The sequence below is a fragment of the Haliotis rufescens genome, unplaced genomic scaffold, assembly GCF_023055435.1.
Source record: "Haliotis rufescens isolate VD_foot unplaced genomic scaffold, xgHalRufe1.0.p SCAF_83, whole genome shotgun sequence".
NCBI lineage: Eukaryota > Metazoa > Mollusca > Gastropoda > Lepetellida > Haliotidae > Haliotis > Haliotis rufescens.
Window position 1 is genome coordinate 973,612 of NW_025964376.1, and position 21,802 is coordinate 995,413.

A 21,802-nucleotide genomic window follows, 5' to 3' on the forward strand; every position below is an offset into this window, starting at 1 on the left:
GTAATAAACGTGTAGCTAATGATTGTTCGCATGCCAGTCAAGTTCTTTACAGTTTAAAAAACATCTTTGGATAAACTTAAACCCACACCATATAAAATATTCTTTAATATTTCGATTACAAATGTGTTCAGTATTGTTACATGGTGCAGACATGTAATGACTGGATATCGTCAATGAAATAAAGGCACATATGTCAGGATGTGAACGATTTCTTGGGGTTAAGTCTTACGTAGCATCTAGCATTGTAGGAGGCAAATGTGCACGATGCCCACTGTGCAAAAATACTTTAAACTGTCCATGAAATATTGATGCTGACAGTGTACATGCTGGACCGCTGGTATGTTAAAAAGAGATTATATAATAATGATGCTTTTGATGTATGATGTAAATGACAAAAGAAATTGGACATCTAAAGTAACAAATATTTTATCACTGTATGTATTTGTATTGGGAAGACAAGAACAGTTTGGGAGAAACGTAGATATGTTCTTATAATACTTTGTAGATTGAAATTATATGAGCAGGATGGGTATGCGTTTTTACTCAAATTGCATATTTTGTGTTTGAACCCTACATCAACATAATTAGAAAATATGAAAACAGACGGGTTCTTGACCGATTAAATTTGTCACTCAGGATAGAAACCGGCAGACATATTGGGGAACATAGGAATGACAGGTGTATTTTATGTAAGAAAAAAAGGAAATCTTATTTTACCTATTTGTGATACAGTCAAACACCGTTGTGTCAAATTTTGATGTGTCGAACTTACGGTTGTCTCGAAGTAAACGGTTGGTCCCTGCTCACACCTTCTTTATTCGTAATTTTCCGGCTGTGTCGAACTTCGAATAACTCGAAGTTTTTGCGTAGGTCATTTCAACCGTGTTTGAATGTATCTATTATTCATTTAGATGTTAGTGTAGTTCAGACACTTTATGCGTATTCCCCAAAAGATACAATTTTCCTCATGTCATTTTAAGCTGAAATCGTAATCAAGCAATTATCACTGTATTCATATCAAGCAATATTATTAAGGCACTTATAATATTTCCTCACACAATTGATATATTACGTGATGAATACATTTGAACAGCTACTATATATATACTAAATCTATTTAAAAGGAATATTACAAAATATGTATTATTCTAATAACATGGATAGAATAAAAGTTACACGCTACAGTCCTTATTTCCTTTAAACAGTTAAAATAACGAACTGTTACCGGTAAGAATGTCGGCTCCTTCGAAACTGGTACCGGTTTGCAATCAGGAATCCTTATTCAAAGTTCGTTTTCGATTACATAAAGTATTCATATCAGGAGGATAGTGAATATGGAAGACAGGCAACTATATTGAACTATTTTACGAGTTGGCAGTCGGAGATGTAACAGTGCTAGTAAATCATACAGCACACTTTTCTGACGGATCGATCTGTAGCCCCTGCGGAGTGACACGCAGGACAGCATGATTAACGACGAACGGATGGGGACAAACACACATTAACATATTACACATATTTTTTCACAAGTTCGTGAAATTGGAAATATGTCCTGCCATATGCTGTGTGATCCTGGCAGTGTAGCTGCAGACAGCAGTCACAGGTGTCTTGTGACACTTTCCAACCAGGGCAGAATCCCGGAGATGATGCTGATGTTGGAGATGACGATGATGTTGGTGATGATGCTGATGCTGATGCTGGTGATGCTGGTGTCGATGTGTAGATTTATTCCCATTGATGACTTGGTATGAGATTTATCTCACTTGGTATGCTCCTGTAAATTAAGAAATTAATAACCATGACAACTGTTTTTTATAAGGCAATTTAAGGTCATTTTAAATACAATTTCTAGAAACAATAATATGCTTCAAAGCATTCATTTATGAAAGGAAGACCAATTTTCTTTCGCAACACAAGATATCTTCACTGTCGAGGGAACAATATTTGGGTGAATAAAACTTGCAAATATATTTTCAGTATTGTCTGGAACAAAACTATTTTTAAACAAACACGAATCTTTTTGTGACAGCATTACCTGCATCTATACAATGGGCCAGGTGAAAACACTCGTATGAGAAATTCCCTGTGAACACCGCGAAGGAAGGTGGAGGGGAGCACCAAGTAGCGGCCCGGAGGGAGCATGTAGCGGAATGTAGCCTGCAGGTTGGGGAAGTAGCTGTTCCTGTACTCTGTGTCTTCCATCTGGTACACGTAGTAGGTGGAGGACCCTTCATTAGCGTAGGTCATCTGTAACAACAGAATACACGTAGTAGGTGGAGGACCCTTCATTAGCATAGGCCATCTGTAACAACAGAATACACGTAGTAGGTGGAGGACCCTTCATTAGCATAGGTCATCTGTAACAACAGAAAACACGTAGTAGGTGGAGGACTCTTCATTAGCACAGGCCATCTGTAACAACAGAATACACGTAGTAGGTGGTGGACCCTTCATTAGCATAGGTCATCTGTAACAACAGAATACACGTAGTAGGTGGAGGACCCTTCATTAGCATAGGTCATCTGTAACAACAGAATACACGTAGTAGGTGGTGGACCCTTCATTAGCATAGGTCATCTGTAACAACAGAATACACGTAGTAGGTGGAGGACCCTTCATTAGCATAGGTCATCTGTAACAACAGAATACACGTAGTAGGTGGAGGACCCTTCATTAGCATAGGCCATCTGTAACAACAGAATACATGTAATAGGTGGTGGACCCTTCATTAGCATAGGTCATCTGTAACAACAGAATACACGTAGTAGGTGGAGGACCCTTCATTAGCATAGGTCATCTGTAACAACAGAAAACATGTAGTAGATGGAGGACCCTTCATTAGCATAGGCCATCTGTAACAACAGAATACATGTAATAGGTGGAGGACCCTTCATCAGCATAGGTCATCTGTAACAACAGAATACATGTAGTAGATGGAGGACCCTTCATTAGCATAGGTCATCTGTAACAACAGAATACACGTAGTAGGTGGAGGACCCTTCATTAGCATAGGTCATCTGTAACAACAGAATACACGTAGTAGGTGGAGGACCCTTCATTAGCATAGGTCATCTGTAACAACAGAATACACGTAGTAGGTGGAGGACCCTTCATTAGCATAGGCCATCTGTAACAACAGAATACATGTAGTAGGTGGAGGACCCTTCATTAGCATTGGCCATCTGTAACAACAGAATACACGTAGTAGGTGGAGGACCCTTCATTAGCATAGGCCATCTGTAACAACAGAATACACGTAGTAGGTGGAGGACCCTTCATTAGCATAGGTCATCTGTAACAACAGAATACACGTAGTAGGTGGAGGACCCTTCATTAGCATAGGTCATCTGTAACAACAGAATACATGTAGTAGGTGGAGGACCCTTCATTAGCATAGGCCATCTGTAACAACAGAATACACGTAGTAGGTGGAGGACCCTTCATTAGCATAGGCCATCTGTAACAACAGAATACACGTAGTAGGTGGAGGACCCTTCATTAGTATAGGTCATCTGTAACAACAGAATACATGTAGTAGGTGGAGACCCTTCATTAGCATAGGCCATCTGTAACAACAGAATACATGTAGTAGACGGAGACCCTTCATTAGCATAGGTCATCTGTAACAACAGAATACATGTAGTAGACGGAGACCCTTCATTAGCATAGGCCATCTGTAACAACAGAATACATGTAGTAGACGGAGACCCTTCATTAGCATAGGTCATATGTAACAACATAATACATGTAGTAGACGGAGACCCTTCATTAGCATAGGTCATCTGTAACAACAGAAAACATATAGTAGATGGAGGTCCCTTCATTAACATAGGTCATCTGTAACAACAGAATACACGTAGTAGATGGAGGTCCCTTCATTAGCATAGGTCATCTGTAACAACAGAATACATGGAGGTGGAGGACCCTTCATTAGCATAGGTCATCTGTAACAACAGAATACACGTAGTAGGTGGAGGACCCTTCATTAGCATAGGTCATCTGTAACAACAGAATACATGTAGTAGGTGGAGGACCCTTCATTAGCATAGGCCATCTGTAACAACAGAATACACGTAGTAGGTGGAGGACCCTTCATTAGCATAGGCCATCTGTAACAACAGAATACACGTAGTAGGTGGAGGACCCTTCATTAGTATAGGTCATCTGTAACAACAGAATACATGTAGTAGGTGGAGACCCTTCATTAGCATAGGCCATCTGTAACAACAGAATACATGTAGTAGACGGAGACCCTTCATTAGCATAGGTCATCTGTAACAACAGAATACATGTAGTAGACGGAGACCCTTCATTAGCATAGGCCATCTGTAACAACAGAATACATGTAGTAGACGGAGACCCTTCATTAGCATAGGTCATATGTAACAACATAATACATGTAGTAGACGGAGACCCTTCATTAGCATAGGTCATCTGTAACAACAGAAAACATATAGTAGATGGAGGTCCCTTCATTAACATAGGTCATCTGTAACAACAGAATACACGTAGTAGATGGAGGTCCCTTCATTAACATAGGTCATCTGTAACAACAGAATACATGGAGGTGGAGGACCCTTCATTAGCATAGGTCATCTGTAACAACAGAAATATTACATTAATGGGGGAATGTATTAGTTGCGTGATCCTTCACTGGCATAGGTCATCTTAAAACAGCATAAATCAACGCCAGAGAAGAAGAATCACTCTCGATTATCTGCCGACACAGATTCCAGCAGGAGTACAGGGTAATAAGGGTGAGAATCATATGAATGGATCACTGAAACTGAGTGATAACATCAGGTGTTCGCAAGAAGGGTATGCATGTCCTGAATACCTGCCCTTCTCCAGATTCATGTAATATCTACCTCACAGTTTGTACTAGATATTTTATTAGCAAAAACGAAATAAAAACGAAAAAATCATGTCATAATCACGCGAAAAGGCTGGAGCTGCTGCAATGTCATCAGCCTAAGGGGGACGTTGAGTTTTGGAAAGTTTAAGACATACCCTTTTGTCGTACAATCTTGTGTTGACTTGTTTGTCACGAACAGACATTCAGATCCATATGCATAAAGAAACATATTAGCAAAGAGAGAACACCTGTTGCTGATGGAGTTCTGGGAGGTTCAATCCCAATATTTCACATAGACTTTAATAATGAGGAAGTCCAGCTTTTCACATATTTTCTCCCACTTGTTGACACTTGCTTTCATTTTTGACAAACACGAAATATCTATCTCGCAGTGTGTACCATATATATCACCCGATACGATTTTATATATATAAAATACAAAACGAGCTCCCGTGATCTACTGATTTTATGCAACGAGAGAATAGCTCCGGTATCTCACGAGCAAAAGCGATGGGATGTTCGGAGTTTTCAATATTTGTTTGTGAAACGTGACCCCGCAGGACATTAGCACGCGCTTTTGTATTGGGTTGGGTAGTCGAGTGGTAAAAGCGTTCGCTTGTCAAGCCCAAGACCCGGGTCCGATTCCTCACATGGGTTCAATGTGTGAAGCCCATTTCTGGAGTCCCCCGCCGTGATATTGCCGGAATATTGCTAAAAGCGGCGTGAAGCAATACTCACTCACTCAAAACCAACCTGGCCCTGGTAGGCCAAAATGCCAGGTGTAGTAACAGATGGTCGTTACCTTGAAGAGGTCACAAGATATGGCAGCATACTCCTTGTAGTCCGTTTTCTGTATGAGCTGGACCAACACAGGGACATGGTCTTTGTCTGCAAAACCTGCAAACCAAATGCATTAAGTATAATCTTGTTTTGTTTGTTTGTCTTTTAACGCCCCACTCAGCTGTAATTCAGGAAGATATGTGTAAGTATGCTTGGAACAGACATGCTAGGGATTGAAAGTGCTTCCATTTCGACTCCGTGTGAGAATAGGCCCCAAGCAATCTATGCTGGTCCGCGTTCGAGGCGACTAAAGGATCGGCTGGCCAGGCTCGGTGACGTGATTGATTGCGTGTCATGGAAATCTGACAATACTCATAGTATCAATCACTTGTTCTCGAAAAATATAGACAATTTTATCTGAAGATGGAGTTAACGAAAACACACTGTAGAACATACTAGTACACAAAACTGAACACAAGCGAAACTGATATTGACATAATTGAAATTCACACATTAAGTAATCTAATACATTCTTCTTACCTTTCCGAGGAACTGTAAATGAAAATCTTGGGTTGCGAAGGCGTTCCCTCAGAGTTCGTCCCGGGCCCGCGGCTGCTTTACCCCGCCATTCCCCGAATATATTCAACACGTATCCTGTTAAACAAAGAAGCGAGTGAGAAGATTTAATAGCGCAGATTGAGTGTCGTGTATGAGAGGATATGTTGAAGGTGTTTACCACAACGGTGAAATCAGTAAGATTCTAACACACCAAGAATTATGGCGGGATTCAAGCCCTCGTTCATCAGACACTGGCCTGACTATCTAATGGACGCAACTAACCAATACAGACAAAATGCACATTTATACCGATCGCTAGGTATATAGAGTAGAAGAGACGTATCAATAATATATAAAGTGTCTGCCACGTGGTACGTATAAAGTATCTGACACGTGGTAGGTATAAAGCGTCTGCCACGTGGTACGTATACAGTATCTGACATGTGGTAGGTATAAAGTGTCTGCCACGTGGTACGTATAAAGTATCTGACACGTGGTAGGTATAAAGCGTCTGCCACGTGGTACGTATACAGTATCTGACATGTGGTACTATAAAGTGTCTGCCACATGGTACTATAAAGTGTCTGCCACATGGTACGTATAAAGTGTCTGCCACATGGTACATATAAAGCATCTGACACGTGGTACGCATAAAAATACAACTTCAACGTCAGAGAATATCAGTTATCGATTATGCTCTGAAACAGATTACACTAGGCGTAACAGGCAAAGTGGATGTGAAAATGACATGAATGGATCATTGGAAATCAGTGATGACACCAGGTGGTAGCGAAAAGGGTAAGCAGGTTCCGCCCTACCGGTGGCCTCGCCACTTACATTTGCATTTCATAAAAAAGTAAGCGTTTGTTGCCCGACGCCACACAACAACTCCTGCCAAGCGACGGCAACCTGTGGGAATCAGACACGTAGTACGTTGAAAGTGTCTGACATGTTCAGTTGTCACGCTGATTTTGTGCTGATATTTGCTGTACACACTGACGCTGTACCTACTCAGTGAATCAGGCTGTCCGTCCTTGTCAAAGTCCGGGAGCTGCGAACAAATCGTGACCCGGTAGAAATATTCAAGGAAATCTTCTAAACTCATCCAAAATTCCCCATCGTTCCGATTTGTTTTTATGCTTCCACCTTCCCTAAGGGTTTCCCATTCAGGATCTCTGAAACCAAACCACATTATTCAACACCAGTGCCGAACGTACCATTAGTTTCTCTAAAACAAACCCAAGTTGTTCAGCGTATTGTGTCAAACATATTAGTCTCTCGGAAACAAAAGCACGTTATTTAACATATATATTGTCAAACATACAATTAGTTTCTCAGAAACAAAACCACGTTATTTAGCATACAATGCCAAGCACACTTTTACTTTTTCAGAAACAAACCACATTATTTAGCATACACAGTGCCAAACACAGAATTAGGTTCTCAGAAACAAAACCACGTTATTTTACATACACAGTGCCAAACACAGAATTAGGTTCTCAGAAACAAAACCACGTTATTTTACATATACAGTGCCAAACACAGAACTAGGTTCTCAGAAACAAAACCACGTTATTTTACACACACAGTGCCAAACACAGAATTAGGTTCTCAGAAACAAAACCACGTTATTTTACATACACAGCGCCAAACACAGAATTAGGTTCTTAGAAACAAAACCACGTTATTTTTTCATACAGTGCCAAGCACACTTTTAGTTTTTCACAGACAAACCACGTTATTTGGCATATAGTGCCAAACAATTAGTTTGTTTTCCAACGTCTTGTGGTCGTATATGATAACAGTCTAGAGTTGTTCTCGTTAATATCTCGTTAAACTGGCTTCTTCAAATGGCGATGCCTTACTGACACAGATATATGCCTATGTCACATCAACACCAATGAGGGCAGGTATTTCATCATGAATCTTTATTGTTAGTCTTAATGTGAGGGATGTATTTTGAATATAATATCTAGAGAAAACTCTTTTTAACTTTGGTTGACATGCCAAAATTTGTTGATACCCTTTGTGCAGTATTCCAGCAATATGACGGCGTGGTATATTCAAGCAATATGACGGCGTGGTATATTCCAGCAATATGACGGCGGGGTATATTCCATCGATATGACGGCGTGGTATATTCCAGCAATATGACGGAGTGGTATATTCCAGCAATATGACGGCGTGGTATATTCCAGCAATATGACGGCATGGTATATTCAAGCAATATGACGGCGGGGTATATTCCATCGATATGACGGCGTGGTATATTCTAGCGATATGAGGGCGTGGTATATTCCAGCAATATGGCAGCGTGGTATATTCCAGCAATATGACGGCGTGGTATATTCCAGCAATATGACGGCGTGGTATATTCCAGCAATATGACGACGTGGTATATTCCATCGATATGACGGCGTGGTATATTCCAGCAATATGACGGAGTGGTATATTCCATCGATATGACGGCGTGGTATATTCCAGCAATATGACGACGGGGTATATTCCATCGATATGACGGCGTGATATATTCCAGCAATATGACGGCGTGGTATATTCCATCGATATGACGGCGTGGTATATTCCAGCAATATGGCTGCGTGGTATATTCCATCGATATGACGGCGTGGTATATTCCAGCAATACGGCTGCGTGGTATATTCCATCGATATGACGGCGTGGTATATTCCAGCAATATGGCTGCGTGGTATATTCCATCGATATGACGGCGTGGTATATTCCAGCAATATGACGGCGTGGTATATTCCATCGATATGACGGCGTGGTATATTCCAGCAATATGGCTGCGTGGAATATTCCATCGATATGACGGCGTGGTATATTCCAGCAATATGGCTGCGGGGTATATTCCATCCAGATGACGGCGTGGTATATTCCATCGATATGACGGCGTGGTATATTCCAGCAATATGGCAGCGTGGTATATTCCATCGATATGACGGCGTGGTATATTCCAGCAATATGACGGCGTGGTATATTCCAGCAATATGACGGCGTGGTATATTCCAGCAATATGAAGGCGGGGTATATTCCATCAATATGACGGCGTGGTATATTCCAGCAATATGACGGAGTGGTAAATTCCAGCAATATGACGGCGTGGTATATTCCAGCAATATGACGGCGTGGTATATTCCAGCAATATGACGGCATGGTAGCTTAGAGCCACTGTGCCGCAGCTCCGAGAGATTTACCAAGTTTCCATGTATGTGTCCCTTCAGCTAATTATTCATTTGTTCGTGTATTTTATTTTCATTAATTACTTAATTCTTGCTGCGAAGCCTCGCAATTCAATTGTAAATGTCACCATTTAAATATTTAGCTAAAATGAATAATGAGAATAACAAGTTTAAAAAAACATGATAATACTTACTGATCATTCCATTTTCCCGTCCATTCGTTGCTCCCGTGTGGATTTCGAATTCTTAACAGATATCCTTTTTCACCGTTTGCCCTCGTCACCTTAAACATTAGATCGAACATGTATAAAACACGTCTTTTTTAAATGAAAAAATTTACTCACAAACTTACAACAGACACGAAATCACAGTCATGTTTGGGCCTAATTCAGTATGCACCAAAACACTACCCTAATGCATATGGTGCAGGGATGATTGTGCATGAAGTGAAAGTTTGTTGTTTTCTCACTCAGTCTTAATCAACATGCTCAAACATTACACCAACACAAATGTGCATACGTGACTGTAAGTGAATATTGTATTACGGCGCAGTCAGCGATATTTCAGCTCGAACATAAATAACTATGCTCATATACATAACACTGACGCAAATGATTCACTTTTGATAAACGTTTTATATAGCAGTCAGCAATATTCCAGCAATACAACGACGACATATGAATAGTCGAATCTGCACCAGACAAACCAGTGATTGATAGCACGAGTAACGAACCATGCCGTCGGGGTTGAAGACGCAATGTCACACGTCATACTTTATGACCAACCAATCACCATGTCAGTCGGTTGTTACGACAAGATCACCTGGGACCGTGTGTTTGTGACCCAGTCTGAGCCTTAATCATCACAGGGATCACTAACGTAGTGATGCTGACACGTATACAGTTATGGCTACGTACCACGGAAGCGGCACTCAGGGAGTAGGAGTGGGGTCCCATCAATCCAAGAATACCATCGCCATCTTTCTGAAATAAAAACACAAACATTGTAATTTCGAAAGTGTGTCTCAAATTCAAAGTCACCTTTGCAAGCCCTTGTAAGTTTGATTTTTGTTTTTGTTAGTAGGTATGAGGCCTGTAACAGGATGCGTCACGCTATCATCATTATGTGATGCGTAAAGCACCCCTTGAAAACTCTTGGGAACTGTATTCCAGATGGACTTCATCCCTGGTCTGTTGGTAGAGCTTGCGCCCGGAGAGCGGAAGGTACGGGGTTCGAACACCGGCCGAGTCATACCAAAAGACGTTTAAAGATGGTACTTGTTGTTATCCTGCCTGGCGCTCGGCATTAAGGGCCAAAACAAGGACTGGTCGGCTCGGAGTCAGTATACTGTGTCTGAGTGGGGTATTCATGTTAAACTGCGGCATGGTATCTCAGTGAGCTAGCACTATAAATCGGCATCAGTCTGGACTAGTACAAGCAGCCACACAGACACACACGTGCATACACGTGGCTATATAGGTGCAATAATCTTGGACGCGACGTTTAAACCCCATTTCACCCCACCTGTTCCAGATGTCACACACCAGTAGAAGTACGGGGCCTTGATCGGGAGGTGGAATTTGGTTTAACGTCACTTTTAAGTGCTCTTTTATAGCGAGATTAGCCGCGTGCATGCGCGTATGTATGTGTGTGTGTGTGTGTGTGTGTGTGTTTGTGTGTGTGTGTGTGTGTGTGTGTGTGTGTGTGTGTGTGTGTGTGTGTGTGTGTGTGTGTGTGTGTGTGTGTGTGTGTTGCTGCGTGTTCTAATCCTGACTTATTGCGGTTTTATAGTGCCAGCCAACTGAGATTCATGTACTATGCTGCAGTTTAACATTGATACCCCACTCAGACACAATATACTGACTCCGAGCCGCCCAGACCCTGTTATACCCCTGATTTAATGCTGTGCGCAAGGCAGGGTAACAACAAGTGCCATCTTTGACTTCTTTGGGTATGGCCGACCTTACTTTACTAATGATATTGCATCGGGTTTCGTGGAAGACAGTACTGAGCGGTGGGTGAGCTGGTGAATGGTGTCTAAACCTGACGTCAGCACTATTCCAGCTAAATCACGGCAAACCTGTAAATAATGAATTCTTGAAAAGGCAAACTGGTGGTTGAGAGTATCAACAGCGATCCACGTCATCGGGGCAGCATGACATACAATTTGCCAAGTCACAGCACCTTAATACCAGAACCATTTCGACTGATAACAGACACAGTGTACTTGAGGCATGGCCTACTCTAGAATCCCCAACGCGACAGGTGTAGAATGGACTAACGTACCGACACTCCGCAAGTCAACAAAGCCCCATTGTTGAGTGCAGTCCTGATTCGGCTGAACAGCTCGGCAGGTGCAAGTCTTGAGTTGTTTCTCAGAAAGTCAATCCTCTCCGATATTCCCCCAGTCAGCAGCAGATAGGCATCACTGGAGAGACCACCTCTGACCAACGTGTAGGACCCGTGAAATCTGATAAGGCAATACAATTTATTGTAAAGTAAACAGGAGAATGTGCTGCTGTCTGACTGGTCGGAAACTTTATGGGATTCGTCTTTTTTCTGAGTATGAATACTTTTCTTGAAAAGCATCTTTTTTCTTCATCCCAAGTTTGCACAATATGCCATTCAGCTTGGCGAAATGGATACCACACTGATTGAAAAACATTATGAAGTTTGAATTTTTTTTATCTTAGTTTCAACACCACCCATATTCACGTTTAAATTGATTAGAAAAACAATTATATTCATGTTTAAGTTATTATTCTTCGTCTCATGGAAGATGTTCAGGATGATAGCTTAACATTTTTAGACATCTTTAGACCAGACAATCCAGTGATTGATATTGTGAGCAAACAATCCCGCCGTAGGGTTATGATGACACGCAAGTCACCTCGTCTGACCACCCGATCTCTTCAGTCGCCTCATACGACAAGCATAGATTGCTGGGGACCAGTTCCACCCCGGAATCCCCGCTTGAATAGTACCACAAAGAGCAAGACAGCAATTAATGTCATCAATAATTACACAGAGTCTGTTACGGTACCTTGCTAGGGCCTTCTCCATCAAGGGAACCCACATTTCGTTCCTATTTGTCCCCGATGCCGCGCCATACAGATGTCTCGTCCCGGCAATCACAGGAAGATAGTCGTCGATGTAGACGTCCCTCCACTCCCCGAAGTTCCAGAACCTGCAGTGACATATTCCATCTGTCTCGGGTGTGTACGAGGCGTCGTTGATAACCTTGAGTTGTCAATGTTCATGTTGGTTATTCTAACAGATAAATATTGACTTTTGCACACTTTGAAGTATATTAACAATTTGTATCACAATATCTTGTAACGGTAGTTATCGCCGGGTTCAAATGTACCCAGGAAGTTGCACGGTTGATACGCACAAATCATTTATCTCAACAGGGTAATCACTCTACCATCATTAATTGCTAGGTAAGCGTGTACGTCTCTACCAAGGTATCTAATTTCTTGTCATAGCCTTCAATTGACGATTCCAAATGAATCATTCAGCAATATTAGGATCTAATTTAATTTCGGTAACACGCCTGATTTGAACGTAAAACTGTTACATACCCGTTTGCAGAGATCTCGGTTGTCGGCAAGACCCGATAACATTGACAAAAACCAACAAGTTCCAAAAGACCTTTGTTGAATGTCCAGTCTGAAAGGGCCGTCGGCAAACAATACAGGATCAGGGACGATTTCCTGACAAAATAATGATTCTTCTGAAAATAGGCAAATACTACGTGTGAACCAGTTCCGTCTGCACATACATCAGCAGTGATTCAGCTGCCAAGTGTACATGTGGTAGGACGGTGAGGGTAAACACACGGTTATATACAGAGACAAAGATAGCACCATACAACATATGCAAATTTGAGCATATATTTCGTTATGACAATCATGTTTAATACATTCCAGCATACACTATACGCATGAAAGTTTCCAAGCTACTTCACAATTGTTTGGTCTGTCTCGGAAACTTAATCCCATATTAGACCCAACCTATTAATCACCAAACTGTTTGGTCTTCACAATATGGACAAGGTTATGAATTTAGACGTACGTGAAAAGTAGGTTTGCCATTTGAAAAAAAGTATGTAAATGTATGTTAAGGGTTGTACATGTCATATTTACACCAATCGCATAGGTTCGTAAATGTCATATTTACATCAATTCTAAAGACGTGATTTACAAGTTTTACAAGCAAGATAAGGTACACAGTACTTCCAGTGTCTGGACTTTCCGGCCACATTACACTGGCACCTCATGATGCAAATCAAATGCTGTATAAAACGAGGTTTAGCACAATTCACACATTCACCAACACGATTTGCTTCTCGAGCAATATTCCAGGAGCCACAGCTTTTCACGACTTTTGCGATATAGTCGAGCATGCTCTTTCTACGTATAGTTCAGAGTTCCAAAGTTGTTTGATCAAGGCCTTAGTAAACTTTCAAATAGACTTATGGTAGACTTGTGAAGGACAGTTCAAAATTGGAGGCATGATGTCCCGTGTGATTTCTTATTTTTACTTTATCACTCCAACTTCTAAATGCCACTCAAAGAAGTTATTTTTACTTGTATGTTAGGGGCCTGTGTTTTGTCATATAAACGTTGGCAGAGCAGTATATACTCACTTTTTCTCAAACACTATTTGATATTGATTTATAAACAAATGGTTCTGAGGTGAGGTGACATGGGGTTTGACGTCGCGTTCAAGATTATTGCACTTATATAGCGACGCGCATGCACGTGTGTGTTACCATCCCGCAGTTTAACATGAATACCTCACTCAGACACAATATACTGACTACGAGTAGCCAAGGCCGTGTTTTAGCCCCTAAATGCCGAGCGCCAGGTAGGGTAACAACAAGTACCATATTCTAACGTCTTTTAGTATGATGCGGCCGGGGATCAAATCCCGACCCTCCGCTCTCCGGATGGACGCTCTACCGCTAGACCACGGAGGAGACCATGATTCTGACATTGCCGAAATTGTACAATGGAGAATTCTAATGGCATGGATTTTGTCCTTGGTTTTAGAAGAATGCATCTTAGCTACTTCTTACCTGAGGTCTTTTCCATTCCACCTCCCTCCTGGACTCGTCAGTTATTGCAACGTCCAGTGGAAACTCTGGGTCCGTCCACATCTGACCAGTAGGGACCTCGGGTCTCTGCATCCCCTCATCCGGCACCTTAGTGCTTCTAAAGTCAACAGTGCGCTGTTTCAGACCAAGACCCTGGGTGTTGTCATGGTATACGTCGGTGTAAGGTTCACTGTCGTCATCGATGTCGTTGATGTTGTTGAAATCCCTACTTTCTTTCGACGAACAGCAACCCATCGTTCACATGTGATCAGACTATAAAAAATGACACAAACAGAAATACGGTAAAAATAATTTATCTCTATCTTTTTATCGTGACTGAGCGAGTAAATATTTCCATAATCAAACAGATCCATTTTGCAGCCCTTCTCGGCAAAATAATTGTAAATGTATTTTTTTTTTTTTTAAAGCAATCAGATTTATTTAAAAAATATACACATACATGTACACACTAACCATATGCATTCAATCGATAACAAAACCAAAAGATGTATGCACAAATAACCCCACTTAAGAATTACATCCAACCTTCCTCCAGAATTTGGCTTCACAGACACAAATGGACAGGGATCGAGTCTGTGTTGAATGTATGCCCCTCAGGACAGCAGGTGATTTATATCTGACTGCTGAACCTTTAATTGTTAAAAGCGAAAAAGACGGCCTCCGTGGTCTAGTGGTAGTGTGTCCGCCAGGAGAGCGGAATGTCCGGGGTTCGATCCCGGGCAACGTCATACCAAAAGACTTTCAAAGATGGTACTTGTTGTTACCGTGCCTGGCGCTCGGCATTAAGGAGCTAAATCAAGGACTGGTCAGCTCGGAGTCAGTATACTGTGTCTCAGCTAGTGGGGTATTCATGTTAAACTGTGGCACGGTTACTCAGTGGGATAGCACTATAAAATCGTCCGGACTAGTACAAGCAGCCACACACAGACACACAGACACACACATTCACATTGTTGACATTTAAGGTTGAAAAGGAGTCGCTTCAAGGTGCGTCAGTTTAAATCCTGCGCGTTAGTCATTTGTATTGTCCTTATAAAATATATTCGAACTTCCCGCGTCTTATGAATACGTATGAGTCGTCTCAAAGGGCCGTGTTCTATGTGTGCCCAGTTGTGTGACAAAACATACAAAAAGTGTTCCACCCGCATCAATTTCCAACCGCTCTCCTCACTTTCAATATTTGTATGCAGCCTAACGCTAAGTTAAATCTTAACAAAATGGGGCGGTGATTACCAAGAGGACAAAGGATGGCTTTAGACAGCTGCCCCAATCATAACACAAGCACTATATGAAAGAATGCATTCAACGGCTGTCCCATCCATAACGCAAGCACTATATGAAAGAATGCATTCAACGGCTGTCCCATCCATAGCACAAACATTATATGAAGGAACGAATTTTAAAAACCTGTCCTAACCTCAATACAAGTGAAAGAACAAATGCATAAGACAACTGCCCCAACCATAACACAGCCACTGTATGAAGGAATGCACCACACAAAAGTGTTGTAAGAACAAACGAATTCGGCGGTTGCTTATCTTCGCCATTGATCATTGTCATGCACGATCCATGTGAACGTTTCCAAAATATATCTTAGATTTCAATCCTATTCGACCATACGATAAAACCGGCTCACTAGCATCACTGTTTACCTTCAGTAGTGTAAAGCTATCTCCACATCTGTCCACATCTACCGGTACGCTGAATGGCTACCCACGTGCAGTTTCTGCGTGATTACAAAGTCGGATTTTGGAATTTCTTTCCTATATCCTGTGCACTGTCATTGACACGCTTCCCGCTTCAGTGAACGTGCCCGCGGCTGTACGGGATAACAACAAAGTAAGGCGGTTAACTATACAGGACTGGGGCTATTCAGCAAAGCTTTCCTTTATTATCTATTCATGCAGGGGGATTCAGCTGGCGTGTTGGAAACTCTACACACATGTCATGCTGACCTAATCTGACAATTCATGTAAGGGCAGAGTGTAAGTCTATTAGAGGTATGACTTCCCGGGAACATCTCTGCATGTATGAAATAGAGCGCCATATAGAACCAGCGTAGCATGAATTCAAATGTGCACTATTTATAGTATTCATAAGACATGCATGGCAGGCATATTGACGAGTATGAGATGTTCTATTCAATAAAGAATAGGCGTGTGTGTATACAGTACTAAACGGTCTCATTCGGGTCTCGATAAATCGAGCAGTAACGAACTAGACAAAAAGTGATCAGGGCTCACTAATACCCTCGACTTCGACTCCAAAATATTTCTAAGTTCAAAACATGAAAAAGGCAAATTATATTTTCTCAGAAAATTAAATTATCAAAATCAAACTTTGCACTGCCCCTCTCCTTTTGGTATAGAAACTGTACTCCAATTGGAAAAAAAGTGTGTGTTTTCAAGTTATAGGTCGCCAAAAGTAAAATAGGGTCTAAGCAAAAGAATGAAAAAAGCTATGTTTTTTCAAAAAATCGAAATATTGAAATCAAACGTCGAACTTCACCTTTCCTATAGGTACAAAAAATGTTCACCAAGTTTGAAGAGAATCTAGGTAGTAGTTTTCAAGTAACAGGTCCCACACACAAAATGTCCTCGGACTGAAGGAAGGAACGACGGACGGAAGGATCTAAAACAACGCCCTAGGTTAGGGTACAAAAGGGAGATTATCATAATTATCATGTCGCAACCATGTGCTGGAGGATACGCTTGAAAGTTTCACGATTATCCTGACTTAACTACCGAAATATAATTATCATGACATAGTCTTATGCTAGACGACTGCATGAAGTTGTAAGATTACCCTGACGTAATTACCGAAGTATACTTATCGTGACACAGCCTTGTCCATACCTTGCGATCAAGTAAGTCACCGAGCCTACCCCTCCCAAAGCAGTCGCCCTCGAGTAAAAGCAATATATTGCTGGGACCTATTTATTCCTGCACGGCTGCACGGAACTTGAACCCCGAACAGGTCACGTTCATTGTTATTAACTCGACTCGAAAAGCGCTAGCAATATTCTCAACTGTGGCGCATCGCTTACTCTGTTGGAGCGGCGGGGTAGCCTGGTGTTTAAAGCGTAACTCACTCACTCACTCACTCACTCACTCACTCACTGACTGACTGACTGACTGACTGACTGACTGACTGACTGACTGACTGACTGACTCACCCGCCCACTCACTCACTCACTCACTCACTCCATGTTAAATGAACGAGTAGATGAGATAGTGACAAAGGTCCAGGTTATCGTGAGAATGCTACACGAACCTGTTTAGATACGAAGGTATGAACCAGATGTGTCACCTCAACCTTGTGGTAACGGATACGTTGCTTTCCCCCTGCGCACAGTTTAAATAATAATGTATACAGTGTGATTAGAGCAGGTTACCAAATGAAAATAGATAAGCCTGTAAGATAAAACATTTCTGACCTGAATTTATGTATCCATTCTTCTGCATGATGTTTGTGATTAACGACCTACATATGGCTATGGTAGGGCTATAGGAGCGTTAATGCTGCGGTGGCTGGCTGTAGCATAACTTGTGTACCGTGCACTGTATATCGACTAGTTGCTGAGTTACGGAATTGATTCATATAACATCTGTGTGTGTAATTATTGTTTGTTTTATTGTTTGACGCAGCTCTGACATATTCACATTATATGACGGCTCTCTATAAATATAGCCGTCAGAACTAGACAGTCCAGTGATTAATATTATCAGCAACGTCCAACGCCATCGGGGTTCTTTGTCACCATGTCGCCTTGTGACAAGAACATGTTGTTGAGGTTTTTTCTAATCTTGATTTTGTAACTTACCATAAGATGTAGTAACTGTAGCATCTTTAGTAGCAGTCCCACAACCAGAGTCATTTAAACATGGAATGCACTTAATGCAACAGCAGCAATAGTGAGTGGTTGAAAGGTATTTCTAATTTTAAAGCCACTTAGTCTTTCTGTTAGATCAAGAGTGATACTAGTATTTAAGTGGGAGGAAAGCCCAAATATTTCCTCTATATTTTCAATAAAGGTGTTCAAAACTTGAACGTAGATATGCATTCCAATTATGAAATAATATATTAATATACATTCAAAAGTCATTTTCCAAAGGAGGGTTCGAGCGCCATGATGCCACCAACCCAGTCCCCGAACATGACCACTCGATTCCATGTCGTTGCTTCCAGGCCAATGAACAAAACAGACGTGTTCAGAGGCTTATACTTCGTGCGACGACGTGTGGTAATAGGAGACAACCGACCATAAATATTAATGAACATTATCGATCATTATAAACTGAATGAGGTATATTTATATGCATTTTGTATATGCCATGTAGAATTGACACCACGCACAACGCACACCTGCTGCCCGAGATTACAAATACCTATGATTATCCTGTCATCGGTCAACAACAATGAATAAATGCATAATGACTGGCTCCGATACATTCGGATCAGATCATAATAGGATTCGGGAAATACGGGAGCGCGTTCAGGCTGTGCAAACATGCATGGTGTTAGTTTCCAATAGTGAGTCAACATTTAGCGCCACATCGACATGCTACAGAGATATACCGACGAGAATATATGTTTTTTTCCTGATACGTCCTTCAGAATGCCAACGGCCATCCAAACAATAATTGAATAACATCACATTAATGTCCCCGACACTGCAGCAAGTGAGTTAACGGTTTAAATCCACCCTTTATGTCAGTGTCACGTGTTACCTTATCGTTGATGACAGATCGAAGAAGACGTTTCACCACTTAGTGAAACCGATAGCACAGTTGTGGCCCTGATGATACCCACGACCTCTGTGGCCCCGTCACATCGTGGTCACGGTACAGACTGTAGGACATCCATGTAAACGCAATCTGTTGTACCATATGATGAGGGAGCAATATGTGTCAGGACCGTCCTCGCTGTTAATGTGCTGGCGTGGATGAGTCAGGGTTATGCAGCCCAGCATCTGTTCCATTTAGAATAATACATATACTGCAATGCATAATAGATGTCATTACTCCAGACAGTTTGATGATGAAAGGGATGACTCCAATTTTCCAATCGTCATTTTCATGATCAGCCATTGTTCGTTTTCTCCTCAGAGTCGCGATTCCTGTACAGAGTTCTCTCTCTTATACGTGCCAGAAACCTATGATCTTAGGTTTGATTCCGGTTCTCCCTAATTGGATACAATCTCGCGAACATGAGAGGTAATATTTGTGATGTCCTCGAATAGGAACCCTGAGTCTCGAGACAAAAGCCGAAGTTCCAAGTAGGGTTATTGGTAGAACTATATTAATCGAGTGGGATTGTTTTGGCACATAGGAACGTGCTGAATGTAATAGATTGTGAAGACTCACGACATACCAAATGACATACATGCAGCAATAGAATATTCAATATATTGATGACATGGTTGGCGAGACACCCTCTTTTCCTTTGGGAGTATCGTTCACGTGTCAATACGTGGAGCTTTAGCACACTTAGGAGAGGTTTAATCTCAGAATAGCATTTGCTTTAACGATGAATGGTCGAGGGAGTGGTAATAATGATGGAAGCAGTCGTAAAATGTTTGCTTGAGCCCTACCAGGAGTGATGAGAAGAATCAAGGCGAGATAATGGTGTGATGGGGTTTACCGTTTATATGACAACGTGCGTGCGTACATATGTATATATCTACTAACAACTACAAATGTTGGTTATATAGTGCTTGCCCACTGAGACACCATACATGTTTAACATGAATACCCTACCCATTATCCCCCTTAATGGCGAGCGCGAATCGGGGTAAAAAGTACCATTATTATTTAAAAAAGATATTTTTTGATATTGATGAGCTGCGAATGTATGTTTTCCATTATTAAAAATGTTCTATGCTTGATCGGGGCGTATACACTGCTGTGGAAGCTGCATCAGTCAGCATCAGTACTGCTCTGGATGTATAGTGATATACCAAGGAGTCTGCCACACTCTCCCGGGGCCATATTGTTGTTGGTATACTTGTGAACGTGTTGGTATACTTGTGAACGTGTTGGTATACTTGTGAACGTGTTCGTATACTTGTGAACGTGTTGGTATACTTGTTAACGTGTCGGTATACTTGTGAACGTGTTGGTTTACTTGTTGAACGTGTTGGTATACTTGTGAACGTGTTGGTATACGTGTGAACGTGTTGGTATACTTGGGAACGTGTTGGTATACTTGTGAACGTGTTGGTATACTTATGAACGTGTTGGTATACTTGTGAACGTGTGAACGTGTTGGTATACTTGTGAACGTGTTGGTATACCTGTGAACGTGTGAACGTGTTGGTATACTTGTGAACGTGTTGGTATACTTGTGAACGTGTTGGTATACTTGTGAACGTGTTGGTATACTTCAGCGTACGTATATGTCTTCGAACACGGACAAATGCCGATTTCATAGTGCTAGCCCACTGAGAGACCATGCCGCAGTTTAACATAAATACCCCACACAAACACAGTATACTGACTCCGAGTCCTTGTTTAAGCCCCTTAATGCCGATCGCCGGGCAGGGTAACAAGTACCATCTTTTAACGTCTTTTGGTACGACGCGACCGGGGATCGAACTCCAACTTTTCGCTCACCGGACAGACGCTCTACCACGTGCCCACAGAGGCGGTCGTTTGTGTTTAGTCTCAGATGTTATGGACAAACATTCTGTTATAAGTACATGTGTATGAATTCGCTTCATTCATTGTCTTATGGTATGCTGTATTGTAACTATCTTGGAAACAAGGTTTTAACCAATTGTCAGTCGAATCAAGTTTGAATCAGGTCACGCAACCAACACTGAATTAACTCTCCGTTCAGTTTTCCTTATCTAACCACCTAGTGGAAGTTACTTTGTAATGCGTGAATGAATGTCTTTTACCGTCTCAACAAGCGAAATTACAGTTAAAGATGCATCAAGATTGTATTTATATACTGAGCCGCAAAGGAAACGTCACCATGGGTAGATATATGAGAAATCCTATTTGTCCAAACACTGTAAACATACTTTGAGACATGTTAAAAAGATGAAACTTGGCAAAACTGATCACCAAGGTTGAAATTAAAGTGTCAAATGTTCTGAAAGTGAAACACAACACTAGTCTCTGAGAAAATGGCATCACAAGTCAGTATCTCTTGTGTCTGCCATGTGCACTGATGACTGCCGTGCAACGTCGATACATGGGATAGATGAGGCGGTTGATGAAGGCCATAGGCACTTGAGCCCACACTCTGAGGAACGCCTGACGTAGTTCAGCTGTAGTTGTC

General features: G+C 41.6%; 1 protein-coding gene across 7 annotated transcripts; it reads right to left on the bottom strand.

Annotated features, from left to right (window-relative positions):
• Positions 1-87: 87 nt before the first annotated feature.
• Positions 88-19,434, bottom strand: LOC124145344 (calpain-A-like). 7 transcript variants are annotated; one of them, XM_046515073.2, is made up of 13 exons: positions 17,952-18,032; positions 16,168-16,334; positions 14,477-14,767; positions 12,978-13,109; positions 12,437-12,633; positions 11,680-11,863; positions 10,311-10,376; positions 9,588-9,676; positions 7,205-7,368; positions 6,176-6,289; positions 5,658-5,752; positions 2,036-2,247; positions 88-1,774 (listed from the first exon to the last, which is right to left on the bottom strand). In XM_046515073.2, exons 3-13 carry the CDS (start codon positions 14,747-14,749, stop codon positions 1,726-1,728), a joined length of 1,575 nt encoding a protein of 524 aa, XP_046371029.2. In that variant the 5' UTR covers positions 14,750-14,767; positions 16,168-16,334; positions 17,952-18,032; the 3' UTR covers positions 88-1,725. The 7 variants fall into 7 exon arrangements, with proteins under 7 accessions (XP_046371029.2, XP_046371027.2, XP_046371028.2 ...); XM_046515071.2 differs by lacking the exon at positions 17,952-18,032 and adding an exon at positions 17,371-17,487; XM_046515072.2 differs by lacking the exon at positions 17,952-18,032 and adding an exon at positions 17,335-17,442.
• Between the last annotated feature and the right edge of the window lie 2,368 nt (positions 19,435-21,802).

Coding starts and splice junctions, on each gene's coding strand:
- LOC124145344 (XM_046515075.2), bottom strand. CDS start 14,749: ATGGGTTGCTGTTCGTCGAAAGAAAGTAGGGATTTCAACAACATCAAC. Junction 12,634..12,977: donor ACCGAGATCTCTGCAAACGG/GTATGTAACAGT, acceptor TGACAACTCAAG/GTTATCAACGACGCCTCGTA. Junction 9,677..10,310: donor CCCTGAGTGCCGCTTCCGTG/GTACGTAGCCAT, acceptor CTAATGTTTAAG/GTGACGAGGGCAAACGGTGA.